At 32.6% G+C, this 24864-nt stretch overlaps 1 protein-coding gene across 1 annotated transcript in view; it reads left to right on the plus strand.

The window, feature by feature from the left end:
* LOC106111893 (gamma-aminobutyric acid receptor subunit beta-like) overlaps positions 1-24256 on the plus strand; it is a 34388-nt gene extending 10132 nt beyond the window's left edge. Inside the window, exons 2-10 of the mRNA XM_013294091.1 lie at positions 17107-17207; positions 20055-20122; positions 21766-21992; positions 22125-22207; positions 22569-22706; positions 22914-23198; positions 23466-23647; positions 23738-23893; positions 24092-24256. Coding sequence (XP_013149545.1) covers positions 17107-17207; positions 20055-20122; positions 21766-21992; positions 22125-22207; positions 22569-22706; positions 22914-23198; positions 23466-23647; positions 23738-23893; positions 24092-24256 — 1405 coding nt within the window. The remainder of the gene's footprint in view (positions 1-17106; positions 17208-20054; positions 20123-21765; positions 21993-22124; positions 22208-22568; positions 22707-22913; positions 23199-23465; positions 23648-23737; positions 23894-24091) is intronic.
* Positions 24257-24864: the final 608 nt, after the last annotated feature.

Consider the following 24864-nt stretch of genomic DNA (forward strand, 5'->3'; position numbering starts at 1 on the left):
TTGACATTTTTGAACAGTTCTTTCTTTAAACAAAACCCCTACACTGAAGACACTCTTTAGGCTATATGTTTTCACGCTATTAAATTTAGGAGGTAAATAAATAGAAAAAAAAACTTTCATGTGGGAAAGGGACTATAAACTACAAGCTGTCAACATTAAGGAAGCAGGGTAACGGTTATTTCGACATTTGCAATTGAGAATTTGACAAATGTAAACAATAAAACAAAGTCTTTATAATTTCATGCGGATGAAGCCGCACAGGAACAGCTATTATAGTATCATAATAAAACAAAAATACTATAACAAATTAAATTGATAATTCTAGCCAGTATTCCAGTACGCTAGCGAATTCAGTATACTTCAGTGAAATTTCAATATCAACCTATCGAGTTTCAGTACTTGCAACTCGAATTGAAAAATTGCTTTATTAAATATACAAATTTACTTTAACATTTTCATTTACAAGCCGGACAAAGTTTCTGTTGTCGATATCTAAGTTTTAATTGGTCTCATAAAAAACTTTACAGACATATTTACGTAATTATCTTGCTAATAATAGAAAGTACAGTGAACTGCTTGAATTATAAAACACATATTTATATTAATACTTTCATATATTTTCATACTCATACTAATATTGTAAATGCGAATGTATAGATAGATGGATGGATGGATGGATGTTTGTTGGAGTTTGTAGCCTAAACGGGTCAACGGATATCGATGAAATTTGGTATAGATATAGAGAATAGTCTGAAAGAACACATGGGCTACTTCCTTTATTTTAATTACAAGCTGACGGAGTAGCGGGCGAAAGCTAGTTATTTATAAATTAAAATCAATTATCATCCTTCTGCTGAAACTCTTGTCGTTTCATAAATAGATTTTTTAATATTTACTAAATAAAAAAACAAATGCTTTAAAAATAATTATTATCATAATAACATTTTCCTTTTTCCATTCGGTGCAAGTTTATAAGTCAAGGTTAGCGAAAGGAATATAAGTTTACAGGCTTGTATAATGAAGTGTAGGTTACAGAGGTGATGAGTGTAGAGAGATAAAGTTGCTCGGGTTGTTGCGTGAACTTGAAACACGGCACCTAACACGTGCCTTATGCAAGTTGCGCCCGACCCCTACAGAAACGACGACTACGGTTTTATAAACACTGATGTTGAAGTATTGATATTTCTACTTGCATATAAATTTATATAAAGACTGCATGAGAGAATTCTTACTATTTATTAAAATATTCGCTGTTCCCGTGCGGCTTCATCCGCATGACATTATTATTTCATAAATTTTATTATTTTTATATGTCAAATTCTCAATTGCAAATGACAATATTACCGTTACCATAATAATCTTGCTTCCTTAATGTTGGCAGCTTCTAGTTTATAGTCTCTTTCCCACAAGAAGTTTTTCCAATTTATTTATACTCTAAATTTAATAGCTTGAAAATATATAGCCGAAACCGTGTCGTAAGAGTAGAGCTTTTTATTAAAGAAAAAATATTCAATAATATGCTAAGATTGCTGACATACTACGCTACGCATAGATCACAAAAAAATAATTGCTTACGATTACATTTTTGGAAACAGTTTTAAAAATTTCTTCTGCCAATTGGAAGTTGCATTTTTCAAAGTACCGTCACTTACAATCTTTTTGTTTTATTACTTAAAGTTATTTTTAGATTAAGCTATCAATTTAAAATGACACCGAATATTTCTATTATCAAACTCGAGGTAAGTTTTTGTAAATTAATGCTTTCGAATTTTTAAATAAGTAATAAAAAATAGTACACCGGTAAACGGTGTTTAGAGAAATAACGCGAGATAAAGAGTAAAAAGCATATTTAATTTATTTCGCTCGGGCAGATTATTGTACGTTGTTATTAATTACTAGCGGCTTGCGGCAGGATTCAACCTTGGTTCTATGAAATGAAAACTCGCAGACGATCACGTGCTAAGCTACGCTACACAAAGGTCAAGTACATTATTATAATACAGTATTAATAACTAAACGCGATGAGTTGTACTCGTAGTACAAGATAACGATGTCTCATAACAATAATTTGTACCATTAGTGAAATCAATACGTTTTATTCAAATTTAAATGTTTTTTTTTTGGTTCCTCGGTTGTCTCGGTATACTGTAACTAAAGTTTAAAAAATGATCAGTTGCTTAGGCATGTCGAGGAGGTAAATATAAACGTTGTTTTTTTTTTATTTATAGACAATTCAATTAAAATAAAATTAAGTTATAGAAGAGAGCGTCGGCGGTGCATTTATCTATACTATACTATTATTATAAAGTGTAAACACACACTTCTTTGTTGCCTAAGATGTCAGCAATTACAGCATGTTTTTGAATAGTCCTCTCTTTAATAAAAAGCCTTACACATACGTCAGGGTTTATGCTATATATTTTACGCCATTAAACTTAGGGGGTAAATATTTTGGATAAAAACCCTAATGTGAGAAAGAGACCTTAAGTTGCTGCCAACATCAAGAAAGAAAGATTGCTAAGGGTTGTCATGTCATGTCATGTCATTTTGACATTTGTAATTGATAATTTGACAAATGTAAGCAATAAAAAAAATTTTCATAATTTCATGCGGATGAAGCCGCACGGGAGTAGCCAGTATTTACAATTTTTCCCAATTTATTATGTTTATTTAACTCATATTCTTACGATTAAAGAAAACATGTTATTGCAATAAATTTAAAGATAATATGTGTAGTTAACCAAGCCGCACTAGGTCAGTGTGGTTACCTTTGGCCTAGTCACTCCCAACTTAGGTGGGCACTTACCAACTCGGTGAGAACTCACATTAGCTGGCAACAAAAATGTTTTTAGTTTTTTTTTAGGGCAAAAACATACATACGTCTAATAATGAGTTAGAATTAGTGTCTCAAATAAAACCTTTTTTGTTAATCAAATTTTGTTTTGAATTTTATTTTAATTTGTTAGAAATTTTATCCTCTCCGTGGCATTTTAACGCGTGTATACGACAATAACAAATGAAAATGTTTCAAAGTATTACATAACGACATTGAATAATTACAATATCTAGATTATTCTCGTATATTCCGATATCGTACAAATTTGAAGGACACAACTTTTTTATTTAATTGATTTCCATTAACTGACATTGAAATTCATTTAAAACCCGCAGCCATAAAACGAATTACAACTCGTGAAAATTATCATCGTTATTTTGTAGTTCCACAAAATGGTTTTTAATTTGCCCATTAAATTGCGTGGTCATTTTATTTTCGCGATATAACAGTAATCCTTTTATCTCTAGCTCGCTTGTATTTATTTAGTTAATACCATTTAACCTTTATTTTATTTATTAAAATGAGGCTTATATCTAACGGTAACAAATATTAGGTTATTATAACGCGATTCTAAGGATTTTCCCATTCTTGTTAATTAAACAATTTGTACCGACTTCGGGAAAGATTATCAACTGTATGGTAAAAGTCTAAGGCGAAGCCACTTGATTTTTTTTGGGGATTAACTACATATATGTGAACTATATGGAAACAATAGTTTAGTCATTGTAAATTAGTTTTAGGAGAAGTTATAGGAAACAGTATACTTTTCTAGAGATAATACTTATCGTAGTTTAGTACTTTTATACATCGGTAGAGGTAGACCTAGAGATGGATGAATTGCGTGAAAGGTGACATGATCAAAAAGAGTGATGACTGAGAAGCCGTATGATAGTTATTTGAAGGACAATAACCTGTTGTGCCAACCCTACGGGATTAGGAATAGGAGGATGATGAGAAGTGTATATATTTTATACAGAAACAACTGGACAAGCGTATCGCATTCTAAATTGTTATTCTTACGAGAAAACATAAAATTTTGACAACTTTGAATACAATTATAGAAAACAATATATTAATTATTACACAATTGCGTTGTTTCATTACTAATTGATTCCGCTCTGAATAATGTTAGCTGCAATATTCAAAAATTATAAACATAATTTTAATTGAACTGTTGAACTATAAAACTGGGAACGTTTAGTTAATTATTAATTCAGTTTATCATGACGACGTCGGTTAATTTTCATCACATAATTACAGGTTAATGAATCAATTTATATTTATTGAAGTCAATTCAAGACCTTTACATTTTTATAGAAGCTATAACACCTTCGATTGAAAACTGGTTCGTTTTTTAATATTAAAACGTAAGTATAAAGAAAAGTATATCTTAAGAAGTTTCGCCAGGTCTATAGCATGAGTAAATAAGACTAAAACGTTCAATTTATAAATAAAAATACCAGTGTAATGGAGTTATATAACTCTGTAAAACGCGATCATACTGAACATGAATATTTAAATAACATTGCATGAACGCTAAGGCGTGCGGTCGCAAACCCTCACAGAGTTTTCCACGTGTTCTGGATTCCGGGTTTCGTGATTAAAACAATATTCCTATCACGAAGTTCGAGCATTAAGTTTTACCACGGAGCTACTGGAATCAAGCAATGCAACTGGCAATTTATTAAGCTATGCTAATGTAATTCCGTGATCGCTAGCCTTTTATTGACCTATTTGGCAACAAGATCATGACAAAGTTTCCAGCCGGCGAGTTTTAAATTAAAGAAATTCAGTTTCATAAGAATTGTTTAGTATTTATGTATACAGTTTTAGCTAGTATCGTTTATACCATCACATTTCGGTAGGCGTTATACAATTTCACGTAAAGTAAATGATAATCTCAAAAGAAAGTGCAAAAGTTTCATTAAAAACGGAACGCTGTCTTGATATCTAATCAAAGTTCCATTATAATCTTACTAATGACTTAGAAACGAACCATGAATAAACACGTGATTATTATTTTCAAGCGATTGGTTTATACAGTCTTGGAAAGGTGTACAATGGACTACCAGAGGTTCCTTGGTCTAAAATATACGGTTTAAACCAACTTACCTCTGTCTAAAGTTGCTTCGTTTGGACGCTAGAGGTCTACCTAAGAAAAAATTGACAATGATCGTAGATTTTAATCATGTTTTTGTAACCGCCTGGTACACTACTAACACACAGAAAACAGGCGTGAAGTGGAAGCAATACCGCGTTTCGTCTGATGAGTGTGGTGCCGGAGGCCTAATTTAAGTCCCTTTCCCTTCACCACCCTTTTCTCATAAAGAGAGGATGGGAAGGGGAAGTGGATTTGACGGTGGAGGAGATGCATAGGAAGGGGAAATATCCTGTTTATATGCGTCTCCTCCTCCGTCGTATAAGGGTAGGCAACGCATCTGCAATTGCGGATGTCTATGGGCAGCGGTCGCTTCGCCATTTTGGCGGATTTAGGTGGCCGCTTGCTCGTTTGCCACCTTATATTATAAAAAAAAAAAAAACACTACTAATACACATAAAAAAAAAACATACAGACGAATTGAGTACCTCCTTCTTTTGGGAAGTCGGTCAAAAAAGGTGTAGTTTATCAAAGAAAAACTGTGTTTTCGATATGAAAAAAAATTAAGAATTTTCGAGATACTTGAATGAATACAATCAAAACTGTAGAGCCCTCTAGCGCCCAACCGAAGCAACTTTAGATAGAGGTAAGTTGGGCCAGATTGTTACATTTCCAAACAAGGAATCTCTCGTAATCCATTGTAGACGTCTTTCCCGGACATTCTGTATAAATATGCCCGTTTATTATTTATTTATTATTGCATGTTTGTAAAATATGTAGGAAAATGAAATAGAGCGTAGGAGGTTTTAAATTAAATGCAGTTAAGTATAATACTGAGACTCAAGGTGAAGGTAAAGGTAGTGGTTAAGCATGAATTATTACTCTCATAGTTTATTTCTTAGAGCTCCAGGCTACCGCCTGTTTAATAATATTAAACTGGCTGTTACTGGAACTCGACCCTGGTATAAAAAATCTCTTTGCCTTTTATCAGTAATCCAAGATGTATTAAATGATTGAATTTATATTTTTTATTTGTTTTTTTTTTCTAACAAGAAGATAATTTAAATATCTATAGAATAAATACCAGTATAGTTTTAGAAACGGAATAAAAACCACAACCAATCACATAAAAAATCATTTTGAAATTGTAACAGTTTTAATAAAGTTTGATCATAAAATACATTGAAACTTGCGAATTAAGCGCCTATAATAGACTGTACGGATTAGTTTTAACTACGTAGAGACCGCGTTTCTATGCTACGATGCACTTTCTTGATTAGTTGTTAAAGCAAACCACCCCAACCCCTTTAATCTGCTAAACGTCAGACGAGGTAGGAGAAAAGTTAATTTCTATGCATAAATTTTATAATACCTTTGCTATCATGATTGAACCAATGTAATATTTAGAAATGCTAGTGTTAAAAGCCTGTTAAATATACGTGAAAAATAAAGCATTTCTATGAATTATAAATTTAATGAAACGTGAAAACTGAAGTACGACTCAAAAAGCTAGAAGCTTTCGAACGGTAATATGTTTACGGAAAACGATGCTAAACCTAAAAGTGTTTCTCCATATTGGGAAAATAATGTTTTATCAAACCATCGTATTTGATAACATTAGAAAAACATTTTTTGAATAATTACCAGCTAAACAGAATTTGTTTTAAATTGTTGTAATTTAGAATTTCTATCTACCACTATTTTTCGGAGTTGAGTTTTTTTTATATAGTATGCTTTTGAATTACGAACGCTAATAACATTTCGAATATCTTCGTTTTTTATACGTTTCAAGTAAAAAATCTGGTTCTAGAGTTTTCTATTATTGAAAGCATTCGACTTTCCTTATATATTTTTTGAAGCGAAAAGTGTTTATTGCAATACAGTGAAAAGTGCATCCATGCGAGATGAACAGATCTAGCAAGTTACATCGGCTGTGAAAATGATTGGTTAGTTGGTTCATAGTCTGTTAAATCCTAATTGAGAATATCATAAAAGTTGCTATAAAAATAAAAGTTTTTATAAAAATAAATGAATGTTAATATTGCAATTTAAAGAGGCAAATTCATTAAAAATATCTCGGAGGGTCAATTGTGTGCCGCAAAGGTTTAAGTCAATATGTGTTACCAAATTACAATACTATAAACGGCATACATGGAGCACGTGCCCGAGGCTGGCGGCAATCGAAAACCAGGTTAATCGAGTATTACTAGGCGTTTATTTATTCTATAAGCATTGGTGGCTCTTTACAGTATATGGAATTTTTGATGCTATACGAGATGGCTTTGTACAACTGGGTTTACTTTAATCAAGCTTTAGAGGCGATTCACACAACTTATTACGTTATTCGAAAATGTTTGAATTCGAAAAGATTATTTAAAACTACTACGAAATTCGAATAGGTACTGATTTTTTAACAAAGCATTTTAACCCAAATATTTACTGAACCAGACTTTGTGTTAGAAAGAAATATTAGTTACTTTAAAATTTAACAAATACATATAGTCTAAAATGAATCTTTTACGACTGCAATAAAAGAATGGATTTAAAATGACATAGTTATTTTTTCTCTCTTTCGTGTTCTGTATTTTTTCTTACGAATGTTTATTATTTGTAAAAACTATTATGTATGATAACATTATATAGGATACGGACGGGTAATATCGTGTGATCAAGGAAAAATAATATTTTGATTCATTAGTTTAGTAATATGAAGAGACAATGTGTTGGACTATACTCGATGCCTACGGCTGGGAAACAATCAATTAGTACGGTAGCCATATTTTTTTTTTTGCTGGGACAAAGATATTATTTTCGGATAAATATAGTAATTACTTTAAATACATAAATCACACATTAAATGTTAAATTTATATAATCATTGTTATTAACCAAAGAAGGTTTTTTAATTATTGATTTAAACTCAATATTCACTTGCTTTTGTATTATGTATATTGTTTAAAAAGATCTATTACGAGTAAATATGTACAAAACAAGGTAACAGTGAAAAAAAATGCATTTAAGTATTATACGTCGTATTAAAAAAATATTGCACTAAGTCCATTAGAAGTATGTACACCCAGCCAGATACCTGGATATACAGATATATGCAGAGAACACATGAAGCCTGCTCTTCATATATGCCATTTTCAAGTCTGTGAAATTCGTTTTGCTCTTTGCATTTGTCTTAAGCATAACGGTAATGTTTTATTTTAAACCCTTAATAACAATTCAAATAAACCTCGCTCTTCTTGTCCATTTACATTACTAAAGAAAATAACTTATTAGTATTAAATTACAAACATATTTAATTGATTTTAAATTAAACGGATGATGCTTGACTTGAAAGTCGCTGAGTGATTCTTCATACTAAGTAAGGATGCCTGTATCGAGGGCCACTTCACTCTGTAGTCTCTTAGATTAACTTTTTTATACCGTTTTCGATTAAAATATTTTATCGCAAATTTTTTCATAACTTACGACATCAACCACTTTGTAAACGTTTTTCAAGATGTTTTTACACTGTATTTGTTTTGTGTAGCTAAAAACGTAATTTGTTTTTAAATTACGTAAGATTAAAAAGGCAAATACAAGGGATCCGATTTACGCGTTTTATTCCCGTGTACTTGAATTACAATATGTAATAAATACAGGATGAAATGCGTGATTTATATAGTTTATAGCTTTCTAGGAAATTTCTCTTTTTTAATAAATGTTTACCAAAACATTTAAAAGAGTAATAACAATTATAGAGGACTGTTATTATAAAATAATTTCACATTTACGCTGAATATAGTTTGTACAACAATGTAAATAGTATAGAGGGAATAAGTGTCAAGTAAGTCAACATTTTCTGTAATATTGCAGTATCGTTTCCACTCAACATTTGTCCGTTCACATAGTGATTCAGATCCGTTTGAAGGTATATATTTAGAATTGTATTCACTTGAATGAACAGCCATTCAAAGTGTGTGAGCAAATGCACCTATCTAAATCCTACAAAGCCTTATGTGAGGCTTCGGTATTCTCTATTCATGTACTAATCCGATGTAAATGCTTGCTGAAATTGCTGTTCAATTAATATGGGTTTCCGTGGTAATAGGGATAATATCATCCTCTTGAAATTAGAATCAGTAAGCTGTTTTAATAAAAGTTTTACGGTTATTCTTTTTAGGGTTGTAACGGAACTCCGCTTCGGCATCCACAAGTGCGGAACGTCCGCAAAAAATGATATTTCCGCATCCGCTTCCGTTATTTCTTATGCGGAGTTATAACGGAGGTTAATTTACGTCTTTTCGCGAGTGGGGCGATTAGGTATCTTTGATGCTGCTCGCGCGGGCGTGATATGTCAACTAACTATAATATAATTGTATAAAACATTAAAACTACTTGCATAATTAACTGTATCTTTTAATTATGTACTAACCTATATTTTGAATTAACGTAGTTTTAGTTTTTGTTTCTTTAATAAATCGCAATAAACATTGTCAATCGCCTCCGTTACAACCCTAATTCTTTTTAATTCATATGGAGTGGACTAATGGTTTCCCAGCTACGTTAATATTTTTGCTTCGATATCATGAGATACGTTTCCGAGCTACGTAACGTGTGTGAAAACTTGAAACTTAGGTCAACCTAACACTAATGAATAGCAAGGTAATGACAAAATAAATGGAAACTTCAGAAACCCAGCATAAAACAACAAAATGTTATTTAATTGCATATATATTTGGATTTACGATTTTTTATACATCATTTCTTAGAACACTTAATCTAAATTAACATTGTTTTCAAACTATCATTATATGCTTGTGTCTGAAACAGAAACAAGCTCTATCAAGGCTTTACAGAGAGTTAAATGCGGGTGCAAAGAGTAAATTACCCTATTCCATTACTCCGTGACTCTAAGATTGTTGCTAGATTTGTAATTTGTGCAGATCTACACTGGGTCTCGACTAGGTAATTATAGTTCAAGAACATCTTTGTTGAATCAAGTAACCTAACCTAACGTTGAAACCGCGTGATGGGTTTATCTTGTCAAAGACTAAAACAAAGAGCATTTTATTAGTAGTTACGTTTTGACTTGGCAAACCGCCTTGGCTTCGTTCGTTTAGACATCCGTTCATATATATATATATATATATTTAATATTATTTATTAAATTTAATTAATCAACGTTAACATACTCAATATACGGAACTGTTGTCTCTTGATCACTACGTAATTGGTTTGTACAGTCCTCTCTCATGCGGTAAAGCAATCAAGGACACTGTCGAAGCCGTATTTGACGTGTAAATCAACTATTGATGCAGTATTAACGTAACCTTGGCCTCTGGTTTGAACTTCGCAAATGTAAATACAATGTTAGATTCAGGTATTTGAATAAAAGCATTGCATGAGATTAAAATAAAACTACACACGTTGCTCGTGACCTTTTAATAGAGTCAACAATTAGATGTATGAATGCTTTTTTCCATTCTGGAGAAGGGCAGAGTATGTACTATTTTTAATTATCTGAATTCATCGCCTTTTTAGACATTTTGATTTATTACTAGCTGTTGTTATAAAATATACTCTATTTAATTTATAAATAATGTAGCTATCTAATAAAAAAGAATTTACTAAATCAGTTAAGTAGTTTTTGAGTTTTTCCGATACAACCAAATTTTGAAATCCTTTCTCCTTATAATCTATACTAATATAATAGAGTGTAAACATACACTACATAATGGCGTATGATGTCAGCAATCACAGCATATTTTTGAATAATCTTTAATAAAAAGACCTACACTTACGACTCGCTTCAGACTATATATTTTCACGCTATGAAACTTAGGGGATAAATAAATGGGAAAAAAAACCTTCACGTGGGAAAAGGTCCATAAACTACAAGCTGCCAACATCAAGGAAACAAGGTTTTCATGGTTTGTTATCATGTCATGTCATTTAGATATTTGCAATTGATAATTTGACAAATGTAGACAATGAAAAAAAAATCCAACCTCAATAAAATTTAAAATTACTAAATTGGGGTCAAAATAAGACAGATAAATAACATTTACACTTTAAAATTAAATATTACGACCGGATAAAAAAGGAAAAACTCACAATAAAAGAAAAACGACTTAACTAAAATGCGACGCTAGTTTCACACGATGGCAGAACAGCGTATCGGAGCAGTAGGACAGTGCAGTAGCCCTACTGTATCAACATATTTGCCGAGATCGGAACTATATTAATAGTAATCGTGGAATCTGGCTGCCGTGATATTCACTGCATATTGTAGGTACGGTTTTAAAGATAATTGTAGGGATTGTATTGAATGTGTCATAGTAGTAAAATTTTGCAGTAACCGTGAGCTCAAACAATAGCAGTACAGCACTGTCTTTGCATTACCTCACTGTTATACCTACGTGTAGAACTAGCATTAAGGCATAACTGGCGATATTATTCCGTCAGCGAGCGGATGAAAATTTAAAATTTATCTCATTTCCCTTTACAAATGGAACAAGTTAACTTTGCCGCGCAAAGAGCTCATAATTTAAGTGATTCAGGTAAAAGAGCGGGAGTAAGCTAATCACAGTTTCATTTAAGATAACCTTTCTTGTTACATTGTGTGCTTTGCAACTTAACAACAAATTTATGTCAGTTATCTATTTCAGTAAAGCTGAACAGATTAGGAGATCTTTTAAAATGTTACATTAATAGAATGAAATTTCATTCATAAGAAATTTCGACGACGGTTACGTAATACAGTATCCTTATATGATTATTTCGGTACTTAGAGTTTAATTCTAAACTTTATATTTCTTTACACGTTTAAGTCGTGTGTTTGTTATTAGTATTTGATCAAATAAATCGTTGATTAAGACTAAAACATGTGTTCCAAAATGACAATTGATATGTATTTGTACATGTACACAATGGCTACATAAATATTATAATTATTTATTCTGATAAACCCCCTATTAACAGCAAATGTACATGAGTTATGTGTACATTTGTATCTGTAGTTCCTCTGGTGTTGCGGATGTCCATGGGCGTCGTTGACCACCTCGATGTTCGGTGTTAAAAAACAAATAAAACAATCCTATAGACCACTATAGTTAGGTATTCCTTTAGGCTGATGTGTAAACAAAATTTCTGTTTATTTAACTATATTATTTTGTACTACATAAAACACCGATAATATTATGGAAATACCAGATCAGTAATCACCACCGTGTTAATAAAAAAAAGAAAACAAAAAGAATGTAGAACATTGATAATACATTAAAATCCACCTTCATTTCAACGTTTTATTTGCCAGTAGCACGGTTGTTGTAGTAACCACAATAAACCTAGTCTACGGTTGTTGAGTAGATACACAATAACAATCGTATAAACGTCAATGTCAGCCTCGTGTTTACTTTGAATTTACAACGCTATTCGAATACTGCTTTCTGTGAATTGTTAGTATTTACGTATTTTATTATATTCAAATTCTATTCTATTTATATTCAAATTCTCATATCTTACTAGTCTTACTACCTTAGTATTATACGTACGAAAGTTTAGATGGATGGATGTTTGTTAGAGTTTGTAGCCTACACTGCTGAACGGATGAAATTTGGCGTAGTTGTAAGAGTCTGGAAGAACACATAGGCTTAATTACATTTTTTTCATGCGAACGGAGTCGCGGGTGAAAGCGAGTTAAATTGTAAATTGTGTAATAATTTTATTACAGTTCGTAAATAAATAAATGGGAGCGACGAGATCTTTTAACTTCTGACAGATCATAATTGTTCTAACTTGTCTTTAAAAAATGGAATAATGGTTGCAAAATTAAATTGTCTTAACTTTTTCTTAAACGGCTTAATTTATAAAGTAAGGCGGATTTTCTCGACTAATAGATTTAAAAAATTAATTGGTTTGCGTAGTTACGTCACAATCCTTTGCCATCTTAAGTCGTGTCTAATTGAAGAGATAATTTTTCAATAATGTTTCCTTTGTCACTATGTATCCAGCAATTTTTCAGCCGTTTAGGCTACAAACTCTAACAAACATCCATCCATACATCTAAACTGTCACATTTATAATATTAGTATTAGTAAGATTTATATTGAGACAAATCTTTAAGAGAAAAAGTTACGTTATTTTATCAGATAAATTAGACAGAGGCAACAAATTTTAATCATTTGACCTCACGACTGTCTGTAAACTTATTATATTAAATTCAAAGAAAAAATAGGAAAACTTTAACGTCGATGCGAGTAAACAAATACTGTTATTGTGTAAAATGTCTAAAAGCTGACACAAAAAATACGAGAAAATTGCAGTGGGTAAAATGATATGTCTCTAGTTTTCCGGACTGGCCGAGTGAGTGTAAATTCAGTAAAATGTAGGTTAGTATGTTCGGTGGCATCGCCTGTTACTATCGTTAAAAGGAAATCGTGGCATGTGCGGAACTAAATAAAGCTTGTACACCGACATCAGAGCTGTCTCGTAAACGACAGCCTTTTTCATGTTTTCAGAAAATATCAGCAACATTTTCAATAAAATCTTCAAATGTTCCAATAACATCTTGACGATATATTTGTAGTAAATGGCATTCAATTTATGATAGATAAAATGTTAAGAAAACTAAATAAAACCTTGAGAAATGTTTATAAAATAAAAAAAATTGATGTGTATAATAGCTGTTCTTAAAATGATTTGTTATTCGTTGTCATACCAAGAAAATTGATTGATTATTTGAAAAAAAAAATCTACTAGAATAACAGGAATACCGCTTAATTAGCAAATATTTTACAATAGGGTTTTACTGAGCCTTCTGATATTATCAATTCCAAGAATTCATGAGCCGGAGTTCGAGGGAGTGTTTCCCGTAAGTGTAAACATGTGGCAGTTAGCGGCGAAAATATCTTGTTTCTTTATCTCGTTTCAAGTTTCCATGGCATAATTTTATTCGATCCTCTTTTATAAATGCAATCCAACTTTAATAAATCCATAATCGAATTAATTTCCATCACAGTTAAAGCTTTTATTAGCTTATGAATCAAATTATTACATTACATTACTATTATTTTCAACAATGTTTATTTTGATTACGGAATGACATCTCAATGCGATATCAGAGGAAACATACAAATGTTTTAACCGTTGTTCGTATTTATCTCAATTAAAATTCAACACTGCGAATTCTGGTCTTCAGTTAATTAAATCGTTTCGCGCACATATACCAATTAAATTAATAGCCAGTAATACTCTAATTTGTTCCGGTGTAAAATAATTTTACGTGATTAAGGGTGAGTTGCATCAAATCACCGGTTATCGTAAAAGTTATAATAGGGTTACAAGTGCAAAAACATATTCTCACAGAGGTTTTATGTGTTTTTCGTTTTTACAATGGAAACATTTAAACCTGAATGTCACTAAAGTGACAAGTTGGTGTCAAGAATGACATTTACGTAAATTAAAATGTTTGGAAATTCATGTTTCGCCGTATATATTTATGTATCATACGCATGGTATTTTATAGTGACATAAACTTTTTGCCCACGGAGATGGAGAAAATGGCAAACTCTTGTGAAAATAAACTAGTTTGGGCCATTGTTGAAACTGTATTTACTTTACTACTCAAATATGTAGCAAAAATGAAGCAATAAAATTATAGAAATATAAATGCATCTTATTTATTTTCCATATTATAAATTGTCCTCTCAATGCATATTGTAAATTGTCCTTTTATGGAGGACATTTTTTTTAATAAGAGAAAGGGACAAGCGCTGTTGCTATGGCCTTAGACACTCGAAATTTGTCCAAACTGAATGTTTGGCCAAATTTCGAGTTCCATCTTGGAAATCCATTATTTCCGAGCACGCAAGACTTTATTCTTCTGAATTACGTATAGGATAATAGTAGAGATTTTCTTTTTCCATTACTTTTTCCATTATTTGTACTTTTGAAGATAAGAGCTTGTGACAGTTGACACTACCGAACTGACACTAACCGTAACGCTAACTATAACCGCCCAAAATCGGGCGGTTATGATTAGTGTCAAATATGACGTCATTTTGACCAGCGCAAAACTGGTGTAGCGAATATCATGAACATCCATATACGTAACCATCGGGAATGTGCTGGTTAAGGTTTATAGTTAGTTAATGTAACTCACCCTTAGTAAATTTTAAGGTTATTCCAAATATTACAATTACAAATAATTTTAACTTTAACGGTAACCGGCGATATGGTGCAACTCACCCTAAGCGTTATTGATAATCGTTCATTTAACTTAATAAATGTGAAGAGTAATTTTCATACGGGAAAATAAGAAAGATATTTTTCTACAAAAAAACAGTAGATATATTCTAATTTAATTAAAATACGCTTCGATTGACATTTTGAAAAGACACACTTTGTCTTTTCTAAATATTAACATGCTGAAATGTAGTAAAAGTAGGTATTGTTAGACTTGGCTTTAGTGATTAACCGCAGCGCAATAGTGATTAGATTAATATTAAAATACGAGCTGTTGCCCGCGACTTCGTCCGCGTGGTATTAGAAAACATACGAACTATCCCTCGGGAACCGGACATTTCTCGGAGATGAAGCTTATCCTATGTGTACTCCAGACTTTGTTTTATATCTGTGCCAAATTTCAATAAGATATGTTGAACCGTTGCAGAATGATCGAGTAAACATTAAAAACTAAATTAATGAATCCCACGGCAACCGTAACTATTCCCGGGATAAAAAGTAGCCTATGTGTTCTTCCAGACTATGCTCAAAACCTGTGTCAAATTTCATGGAGATCCGTTCAGCCGTTCAGGCTACAAACGCTAACAAACATCCATCCATCCATCTAAACTTTCGCATTTACAATATTAGTAAGATATGTAAATATGCTAAGCGGCTATCTAGTATCGTAGTCACTTAAAGGGATACATTTGACCTAAATTGGTCAATATAAAGCTTGACAAGCTTAATAGTGCGGAAGTATTTTATGCCAGTTCACTGCTCGTAACTTTACAAGGCGCAAGTTGCCTCGTTTTAAGCGGTTTTTACCTCTGGATCGGGCGTACTGAACGTTGGCTGTTTTCACTTCACTTCATTCAACGTAAAGTGGCTCGAACGTTGATGGTAAAATAGTTTTCACGTTGCATGAATTTGCATTTTCAATGCATTAATCTTGGTGAGGATTTCGCAAAAATGTTTTAGATTATTCCTTGGAAAAATGATATTTTACTATAATTCATATTACTGCATGGTCACCGCTTAAAGTATTGTAGATTTCGCATACGACTTATTCACAGTAACCTATTTATTTAGATGTTTTTAAATATAAGTGTACCAGGATTTTGTATACCCTTATATAAAACATCTAAGTGTTGGTCGCGACTTCTCCCGCGTGAAACTAATAAATGTAGCATATGTTACTCACAGATAGATTACCTTTCTAACAGTGAAAGAATTTTTAAAATCGGCTCAGAAGTTTTTGAGTTATTTCAATACATACAGAAATACAAATACAAAATACTTTCCTCTTTATAATATTAGTGTACATATAAAAACAGAAGCTATTGAATGAATGGATTAAATAACAATTAAGTTCTATTGTGTTTTTATTTTCACGCTGGATTAGCAGATTTTTATTGATAGAGATCGGTTTTATTCATTCTATTGAAAAAAATAGTTGAACATTTTTAGATTACGTTTATATCAGATTTTAAAATCAAATAAATAATTAGAGTGGACGCACACCTTTGAATAAACAATCGCATAACGTTTGTGCGAGTGTCTATTGTTTCGTGAATTTTCAACTGTTTAGTTGCACAATTAAAAATCGAGTAGTGTGCGCTCAATAAGCTTATAGAAATCAAAGCGCGACTAAACAGTTGTGCGATTATTTAGTCCAAGGTGTGCTCGCGTTCTTGTGGAAGACAAATTATTCTACTAACAAATAATACACAACATAACTACTCTTTTATATGTCATTAATGTCTATAAAATTTAAAGCCAGATATACCTACCACATAAGAGTTAACATTTTTACATTTACTTACATTTAGATAGAATTAAAATAGTAATCGTGGTGGTCGTATCGTCGCGCGTACACTTGTAACCAAAAATACAATTAGTTACAATAAAAACAGAACTTTTAAGTGTTGGTTATTAATAATACTGTTTTGTTACAGGGGAGCTGGCGGAGGGGGAATGTTTGGAGATGTCAATATATCAGCGATTCTAGATTCTCTCAGTGTCAGCTATGACAAGAGAGTGAGACCCAATTATGGAGGTGAGTTACACTGATTTCTTTTAATAAACTTTGACTTACTAATATTTCTTGTAACCATTCCAAAAAAGCGCGATCTTCGATTATGATTTAACTTTAAGAACATTCAAACTAGATTCGAACTCACGACCACCAAGGTAATCCACAAACGTAACCACTTCTATGGTAACCATTACAAAATATGAATTTAAAATTTATTTTTCTAATTATCTATCAAAATAAATAAGCTAAAATGTAAATGTACATTTTTCATTTGGATAATCACCACTAATTGCCAATTATTTCGAAGTAAACACAGTTCTGGGTAAGCGCCTACCTCGGAGCGATATTTAATCCGTCTCTTTACTGTTTCATTTCTTAAATTTTCCTCCAACACCTTCATTATCCGTTATATCAAAAGATCTAGATAATCCTTCGCCCGTGTTGATCATTTTAGTGTAATTGATTGCGCGAATTTCTTGTTAATTAAAATCTCTATTTCTACTAAAATTTCACGAAATATTAATTGGTAAAAGTTATAAGTTAATATTAAATGTAGCCAACATTTAAAATATATTTGAAAATATAACTCATGTACTTTAAGAAATTTGTAATGGTAACAAATGATTAACAATCAATTTACTCAATTATTGTAAACGGGGTAAGTAATAATTAAAATTAAAGCTTTAAATGTTTTTGTAAGATATCCAGTAGTTAATTGTTCGAGTTGCAGTCGATTTTCAGGTTCTATGTCCAGCTACTGTTTATTAAAAATAAAAAATTGGAGCCATTAAATTACTTTACTTATTATTTTTTCGAAATAAACAGTGAATAGCTATGTACATGCTTGGTATAATAATAAAAATACTAGACATATCTCTGACACGCTACCATGACCTCATGGTATGCCCTTGTTTGTTTTGATAGAACAAATATAATTAAAAAAAAGAGTATTCAAATATTCTTTCATTGGTTTATCTGTCTTTTAGATCAAATATGGTGTGTGCAAATAAAAAATATGGTAATTAAATACATTTCAACCTGATATAAAATGACAATGTTATAGCTGAAAAATAGGACGAACTAGTTCATCATCAACCTATTTATTCTACGCTTGAATCCCCGTCATAATTGGACGGAAGCAGAGACGCCGGCAAGTTAATGGGCTAGGTGAAAATTGAATTGCTATTGATCCGATCTAATGTAAATTATAAGACGATCGAGATCAATTTATTCCATACTAGCTGTTGCCAGCGACTTCGTGCTCTTGGTATTAGAAAACAAACGAACTATATAAATAACAAAAAGCTTCGTATTCTTCGGGAACTGGACATTTCTCGGGGATGAAACTTATCCCATGTGTACTCCAGACTTTGTTTTTCATCCGTGCCAAATTTCAATAAGATATGTTGCACCGTTACAGAATGTCCGAGTAAACATTAAAAAACTAAATTAACGAATCCCACGGGAACTGTAACTATTCCCGGTATAAAAAATAGCCTATGTGTTCTTCCAGACTATGCTCTAAACCTGTGCTAAATTTTATGGAGATCCGTTCATCCGTTTAGGCTACAAACGCTAACAAACATCCATCCATTCAGCGTAACTTTCGCATATATACTTATTATATTATATTATATTATGTTATATTATATTATATTATATTATATTATATTATATTATATTATATTATATTATATTATATTATATTATATTATATTATATTATATTATATGAATAATATTAAAGTAAATGTAACCAGTGCGACGTATTAATTATAGAGGATTTTTTTTAAAAACATCTCCCTGCCCTGTTGAATGTTTCTTTAACAATCTGAACTTTAAAAGGCCATGTAATTGTCCGCATTAAAGAAAATTAAATGACCATCTGATCACAGGAAGAGTTAACATGGATTGAAATGTCTAAAAAAACTCGGTGTTCTCATAACGTAATTTTAATTACAATGTCAAAAGCACGATGTCATAACCTATTCTATTAAATTGCTTTGGGCAAAGGTCAGATGTTACATTTCTAATGTATGAAAGAATATTAAATAATCTTTGTGCAGTAAAACTCATTACTTTAGATTTTAAATATACATACAGTATTATCGATATTTCGACTGAAGTGAAATGTTGTATTTAAATTTAATGCATAAATTAACTGCGCTGCTGAGACTATAAATTGGATGGATCCGTGCATCTGAATTACAATAGAAACTCAAGTGGAAAGATCTTAACGGCAAACTGTTTGCATATTTTGCTGCAACTAATTTAGTAGACTAGTATCGTTCGATTGAAGTTACTTTTTCATCATTAATTTATTTTATTATTAACTTATTAAAGAAAATAATAACTGCTGTATAATATTGTCATTTTATTTTATAACTGGTACAGAAAAACCGTGTAGGCTAAAATAACTATGGCATCGCAACTAATGTTGTATCACCAATAATATTTAAGAAAGTATAAAATTTAAATAGCTACCAAGTGTTGGTAATTTGCGATACTTGAGGCACGTCGTCTTGATTAACTTGGGCACGAGAAGAAGGTCAACGACCAGAAGACGGTGAGTTAGAAAATAACCATTAAACGAACACAACAATTAAATAATTTGGCGTTCTTTCCTGTTATTGAGAGTTAAAATATACAGTCTTATTTTATACGAGTAGCTATATTTGGACTTCTACGATACGTCTTTATGCGAGCATCGAAACCAGAAATAAATCGAGTTCATTAAAAGCGTTGAAATAGATAAAATACTCCTTGACGTTTCTGAAAAAAAAAACTGAAGATTAGAAATGAGCAATTGCTAATACTGCGGCCAAACGTACAATTATTTACATATTATGTAACCGATGTAACGTTTCAGGACCGCCAGTGGATGTGGGAGTCACCATGTACGTGCTTTCCATCAGCTCCTTGTCTGAAGTTAAAATGGTATTTAAGTGAACACTTTTAAGTAGATGGTCGGTTAGTGCAAGAAGCGAAGAATTTAGGATAGCTGCCCTCGGTCGATCGACGGATCTTAGTGATATAGATATAACGTGGCTTAGTCCTCGTTCGATCGAGGGAGCACCGGCGCACACGTCATCGTCCTCTGGTTTGGTTTTCACGGCGCAAGGAAAGAGCGCGACTCACAATTGGGCTTGATTGCAGGTCCCCCAGTGGAGGTGGGCGTCACCATGTATGTGCTCTCTATCAGCTCCGTCTCCGAAGTGCTCATGGTACTCGCCACTGTCAGCTCACGCTTGTCTCGGTCGCTGCGGTGTCCGCCGCGCGCTGCCGCAGCCGGCGCCGCCGCGACCGAGCAGCCCCAGACACGAGGCTGCGAGCATGCCGGCGTTATGGAGCAGACAGCCCGGGTGGCGCACCACTAGCTTTCATTGTCTCTACTCAAATTTCAAATTGGGAACATATGCGTATCAAAGTTTAATTGGCCGCTGTGGTGCACTACTCCGGGTGTGTCTAAAAATAAAACTACATACTAAAATGTATACCTTGCTAAAAATCATATCTCCAAGCAAGACACTGTCGTAAATTTGCTCCATTGTTGTTATTTTGTTTTAAGCTTTTTATGTTTTTGAGTAGGTATTTGTTGTAACTGTGGATCTTACTATTGTCTCTCAAATTGGCGTATAACACTCAAACATCGCCTTTCGCCTTACTGTTTCTTTTTTTTTGTTAGTAGTCTTGCTATGAATGTTTTAAATGTTTTGTATCGTTGTCACGAGAGTTCCGTTTCGACAAGGAAACTTCAATGTTTTTTTTTAATTTATAATTTGTTTATTTTAAAATTTACTTGGATAGTTTATGGAAGTGTCGTGAATTTCAAAGAGTTAACATCAAAATTTATACCGTCGCGTAAGAAATAAATTATGGGTAAAATGGACTATGATGTGTTAAAATCAGCTGACGCGGAGATACCCTTGATACCGGTTCCAAAGCATTATTTTTACGACCAGGGTGTATGACCCCTCAGTGGAAACCAAATCAAGGGGACTTTTAAAGTCACTTTAAGACGTGACCGGACAATAGGAAAAGATAGATAATATAGTAAATAAAATGTTGTTAGAATAATTACATACTGAAACACCAATACTCATATGATACTTGTTGCTACTGAGCCATATGATAGTTGGGTTTAGCATACTTATATTATAGTTATGTATTTATATGTACAAATGAAAGATTTAAGCATCTAGATAGCTCTGAATAACTTTACAAATACAATATTTTAATACTGAATTCATATTCATTTTGAAGTATTTTTGTTCTCATTGTTTGATTGGCCTAGGTCAATAGGAACTTGATTCGTTAGATCGTTGGACGGCAATCATTTCTGACGTCACGAATGAAAATAATTTAATTGTTATGATATCTAAAAAATAATACTTTCTTATTTTAATTGTAAGACATCAGATTTTGTGTTTTAAATTTACAATTATTTATTTCAAAGGAGAATTGGGCTCGTCTACGTACTTAAATCTTGTTGAAATTAAAATAATAATGTTCCTGCTTAATTATTATTGTAATACGTTTTAAATACATTTTATTTTATTTCATAATCTATACTTTTTTAGGATTTCACCTTGGACTTCTATTTCCGTCAATTTTGGACCGACCCGAGGCTGGCTTATAAGAAGAGACCCGGAGTTGAGACGCTTTCCGTTGGATCGGAGTTTATACGAAACATTTGGGTTCCGGATACTTTCTTCGTGAACGAGAAACAATCTTACTTCCATATTGCAACTACTAGCAACGAATTCATTCGCATTCACCATTCTGGATCTATCACGCGAAGTATAAGGTAGGATTATAATAAGAAACTACTATCACAAAAAATAAGACTACTAGATTTAGGTAGTACATTTCTTGGATAGTTGTCTAAATACAATTTATATTTTAGTTACTTCAGCATTATGGTTTCTGTTATTTTCAGACTGACTATCACCGCTTCATGCCCCATGGATTTGCAATATTTCCCTATGGATCGCCAGTTATGCAACATTGAGATTGAAAGTTGTAAGTAATTAGTGAAAACAAGCGACAAAAATATTCAACATAAGTTGGCTTAATTTAGTTTTTTAAATATTTAAATTTTTACTTTAGATATGGCTTGATAAAACAATATTAAAATTGTTTTACACCATGAGTTATTGCCATACGATATCAGATTTGGTGTACAGACCCAATATGCTTTTGTTTTATGTAGACCAATTTCAAAGCAAATTTAAATGCTTGTTGTTTTTAAATATCCAACGCGATGCTATCATTTTACACTTCACATTTGGTAGTTAAACGAGTATTTTACTGTTACGGATATTTTTAAAAACCCAGTGCGATGGGTGCTTATTTTATCGTTCCATATCTCTGCATGGTACAGTCGGCTACACCATGCGGGACATCCGATATAAGTGGAACGAGGGGCCCAACTCAGTGGGTGTGTCGAGCGAAGTGTCACTACCGCAGTTCAAGGTGCTCGGTCATCGGCAGCGAGCAATGGAAATCTCCCTTACCACAGGTATCAAGCATCGATGCAAATATCAAAGCCTATAAATAACTCAGCTAACGTCATGGGTACGTGTGTTCGCGTGTTTTAACTTGCATGCCACTCACAAGCTTATCGGCAAGTCAATTTATAAATTAACTACAAGTTCGTTAATTTTTTGGTTCTTTCGTTAATCAACTCGTTAGAGTAGCTTTTTTATCTTTAATGTTTTTCTTGCAGGAAACTATTCGCGTTTGGCTTGCGAGATTCAATTTGTTCGTTCCATGGGATACTATTTGATTCAAATTTACATTCCGTCTGGCCTTATCGTCATTATATCCTGGGTGTCGTTCTGGCTGAACCGGAATGCTACTCCGGCTCGTGTTTCTCTCGGTGTTACCACCGTCTTGACTATGACTACGCTGATGTCTTCTACGAACGCTGCTCTACCTAAGATCTCGTACGTCAAATCTATTGACGTATACCTTGGAACCTGTTTCGTCATGGTCTTCGCCAGTCTTCTAGGTAACAAAGGAATAATGGTTTAGTTGTATATTACTAATGTTATTTATTCGATGTTTAATTTTTTAACTGTTAGTGAATTGCGATGGAAAATATTTTTACATTGCGAGACGTACGTTATTATCTTAAACGCATTTTATGTCTTATTTGAAATGCAATGTAACTTCCACGTATTTAAAATTATTGGAGCGTTACTTTTTACAATAATATACATAATGCTTTGCGCTCGTGTATATGAGGTCAAATGTTAAAAAAATGTTTTCGTTACAGAGTACGCCACTGTCGGCTACATGGCTAAGAGGATACAGATGAGGAAGCAACGATTTACTGCTGTTCAGAAGATAGCATCCGAAAAGAAGATTGGAGTAGACGGTCCCCCTGCACCACCTGAGCCCCTACCACCGCCGAGGACGAGCACTCTAAACCGCCCGCTGCCCCCAAGTCGCTCTTCGGTGAGAACCAGTTTCTAACAGTCCATCACTTTGTCTATATCAAAGAGCGTATATCTACCTAAATTGTAGTCTTATAACCCTCATACGCAGGAAGTCCGGTTCAAGGTGCACGACCCCAAGGCGTATTCTAAAGGAGGTACTCTGGAAAGCACCATCAACGGCGCTCGCGGCCCCGCTCCGATTCCACCACCACCGCAACCTGAAGAAGAACCTGTTCCACCTCCGCATCTGGTGCACGCTTCAAAGGTTTGTATATCTATTTTACAATATACATATACATTAAGCGAGGGTTAAATTACATCGTACATGTTGCGGTGCGAGCTTGTATACAATAACCGCAATGCGATGGTTTAATTAACTGCCTATAGCGAATTTTGCGGTAAATAGTTTGACGTGTTGAAATGTAGCATTAATTACAGAAGTCAAGGTAAACACATTTTCCAGGGTATCAACAAACTACTGGGCACCACGCCATCGGATATCGACAAGTACTCTCGCATCGTGTTCCCCGTTTGCTTCGTATGCTTTAATCTCATGTACTGGATAATTTACCTGCACGTTTCCGATGTAGTGGCTGACGACTTGGTATTACTCGGCGAAGAAAACTAAAAACAATCGGCGATCGATCCAGCGATAATGGCATGTTACGATTTTAGGATTTTAGATCAATCTATATCTTGTATTAGAAGAAACTGCTTTTTATTGATAAATAGTAGTAACGCAATGTTTTCTTTTCACGTAGAGTGAATTTATATTATTAATCCTTTTTCTAAAATAAAAGGTAATTAAAAAAACAAAAAATATAAAATGATGTGTTCTATTCTACAATTTTAAAATACGTTTATTATAACTATGTTTTATTGAATAATGTTTATTTATATTGAAGATTGTTAAGCACTTTAAACTGCTATTTCGTTGACAGAATAAAATTTTTAGCAAAAATTTTTTTATCTATAATTTTTTTTTTATTAAAACAAAGACTTAATAACTGTAATTTCTATATTGAAAATACGTCTATACTGTAGTTTACATGTTAATGTATTTAGATATCTAGTCAATATTATTCCTCTAATGTTATTAAGAAAAATAGAAAGAATTAAGTCTATCGTATATCGTTGTCATCTACTTTAATGAACCTACTAATTAGATACTTAAGATCTGTAGCGTGGTTGAATCATAATGATTTTCAAATATGATATCTATTTTGTACGCAAAAT

This window comes from Papilio polytes, unplaced genomic scaffold (assembly GCF_000836215.1).
Source record: "Papilio polytes unplaced genomic scaffold, Ppol_1.0 DF824381.1, whole genome shotgun sequence".
In the NCBI taxonomy this organism is placed as follows: Eukaryota; Metazoa; Arthropoda; class Insecta; order Lepidoptera; family Papilionidae; genus Papilio; species Papilio polytes.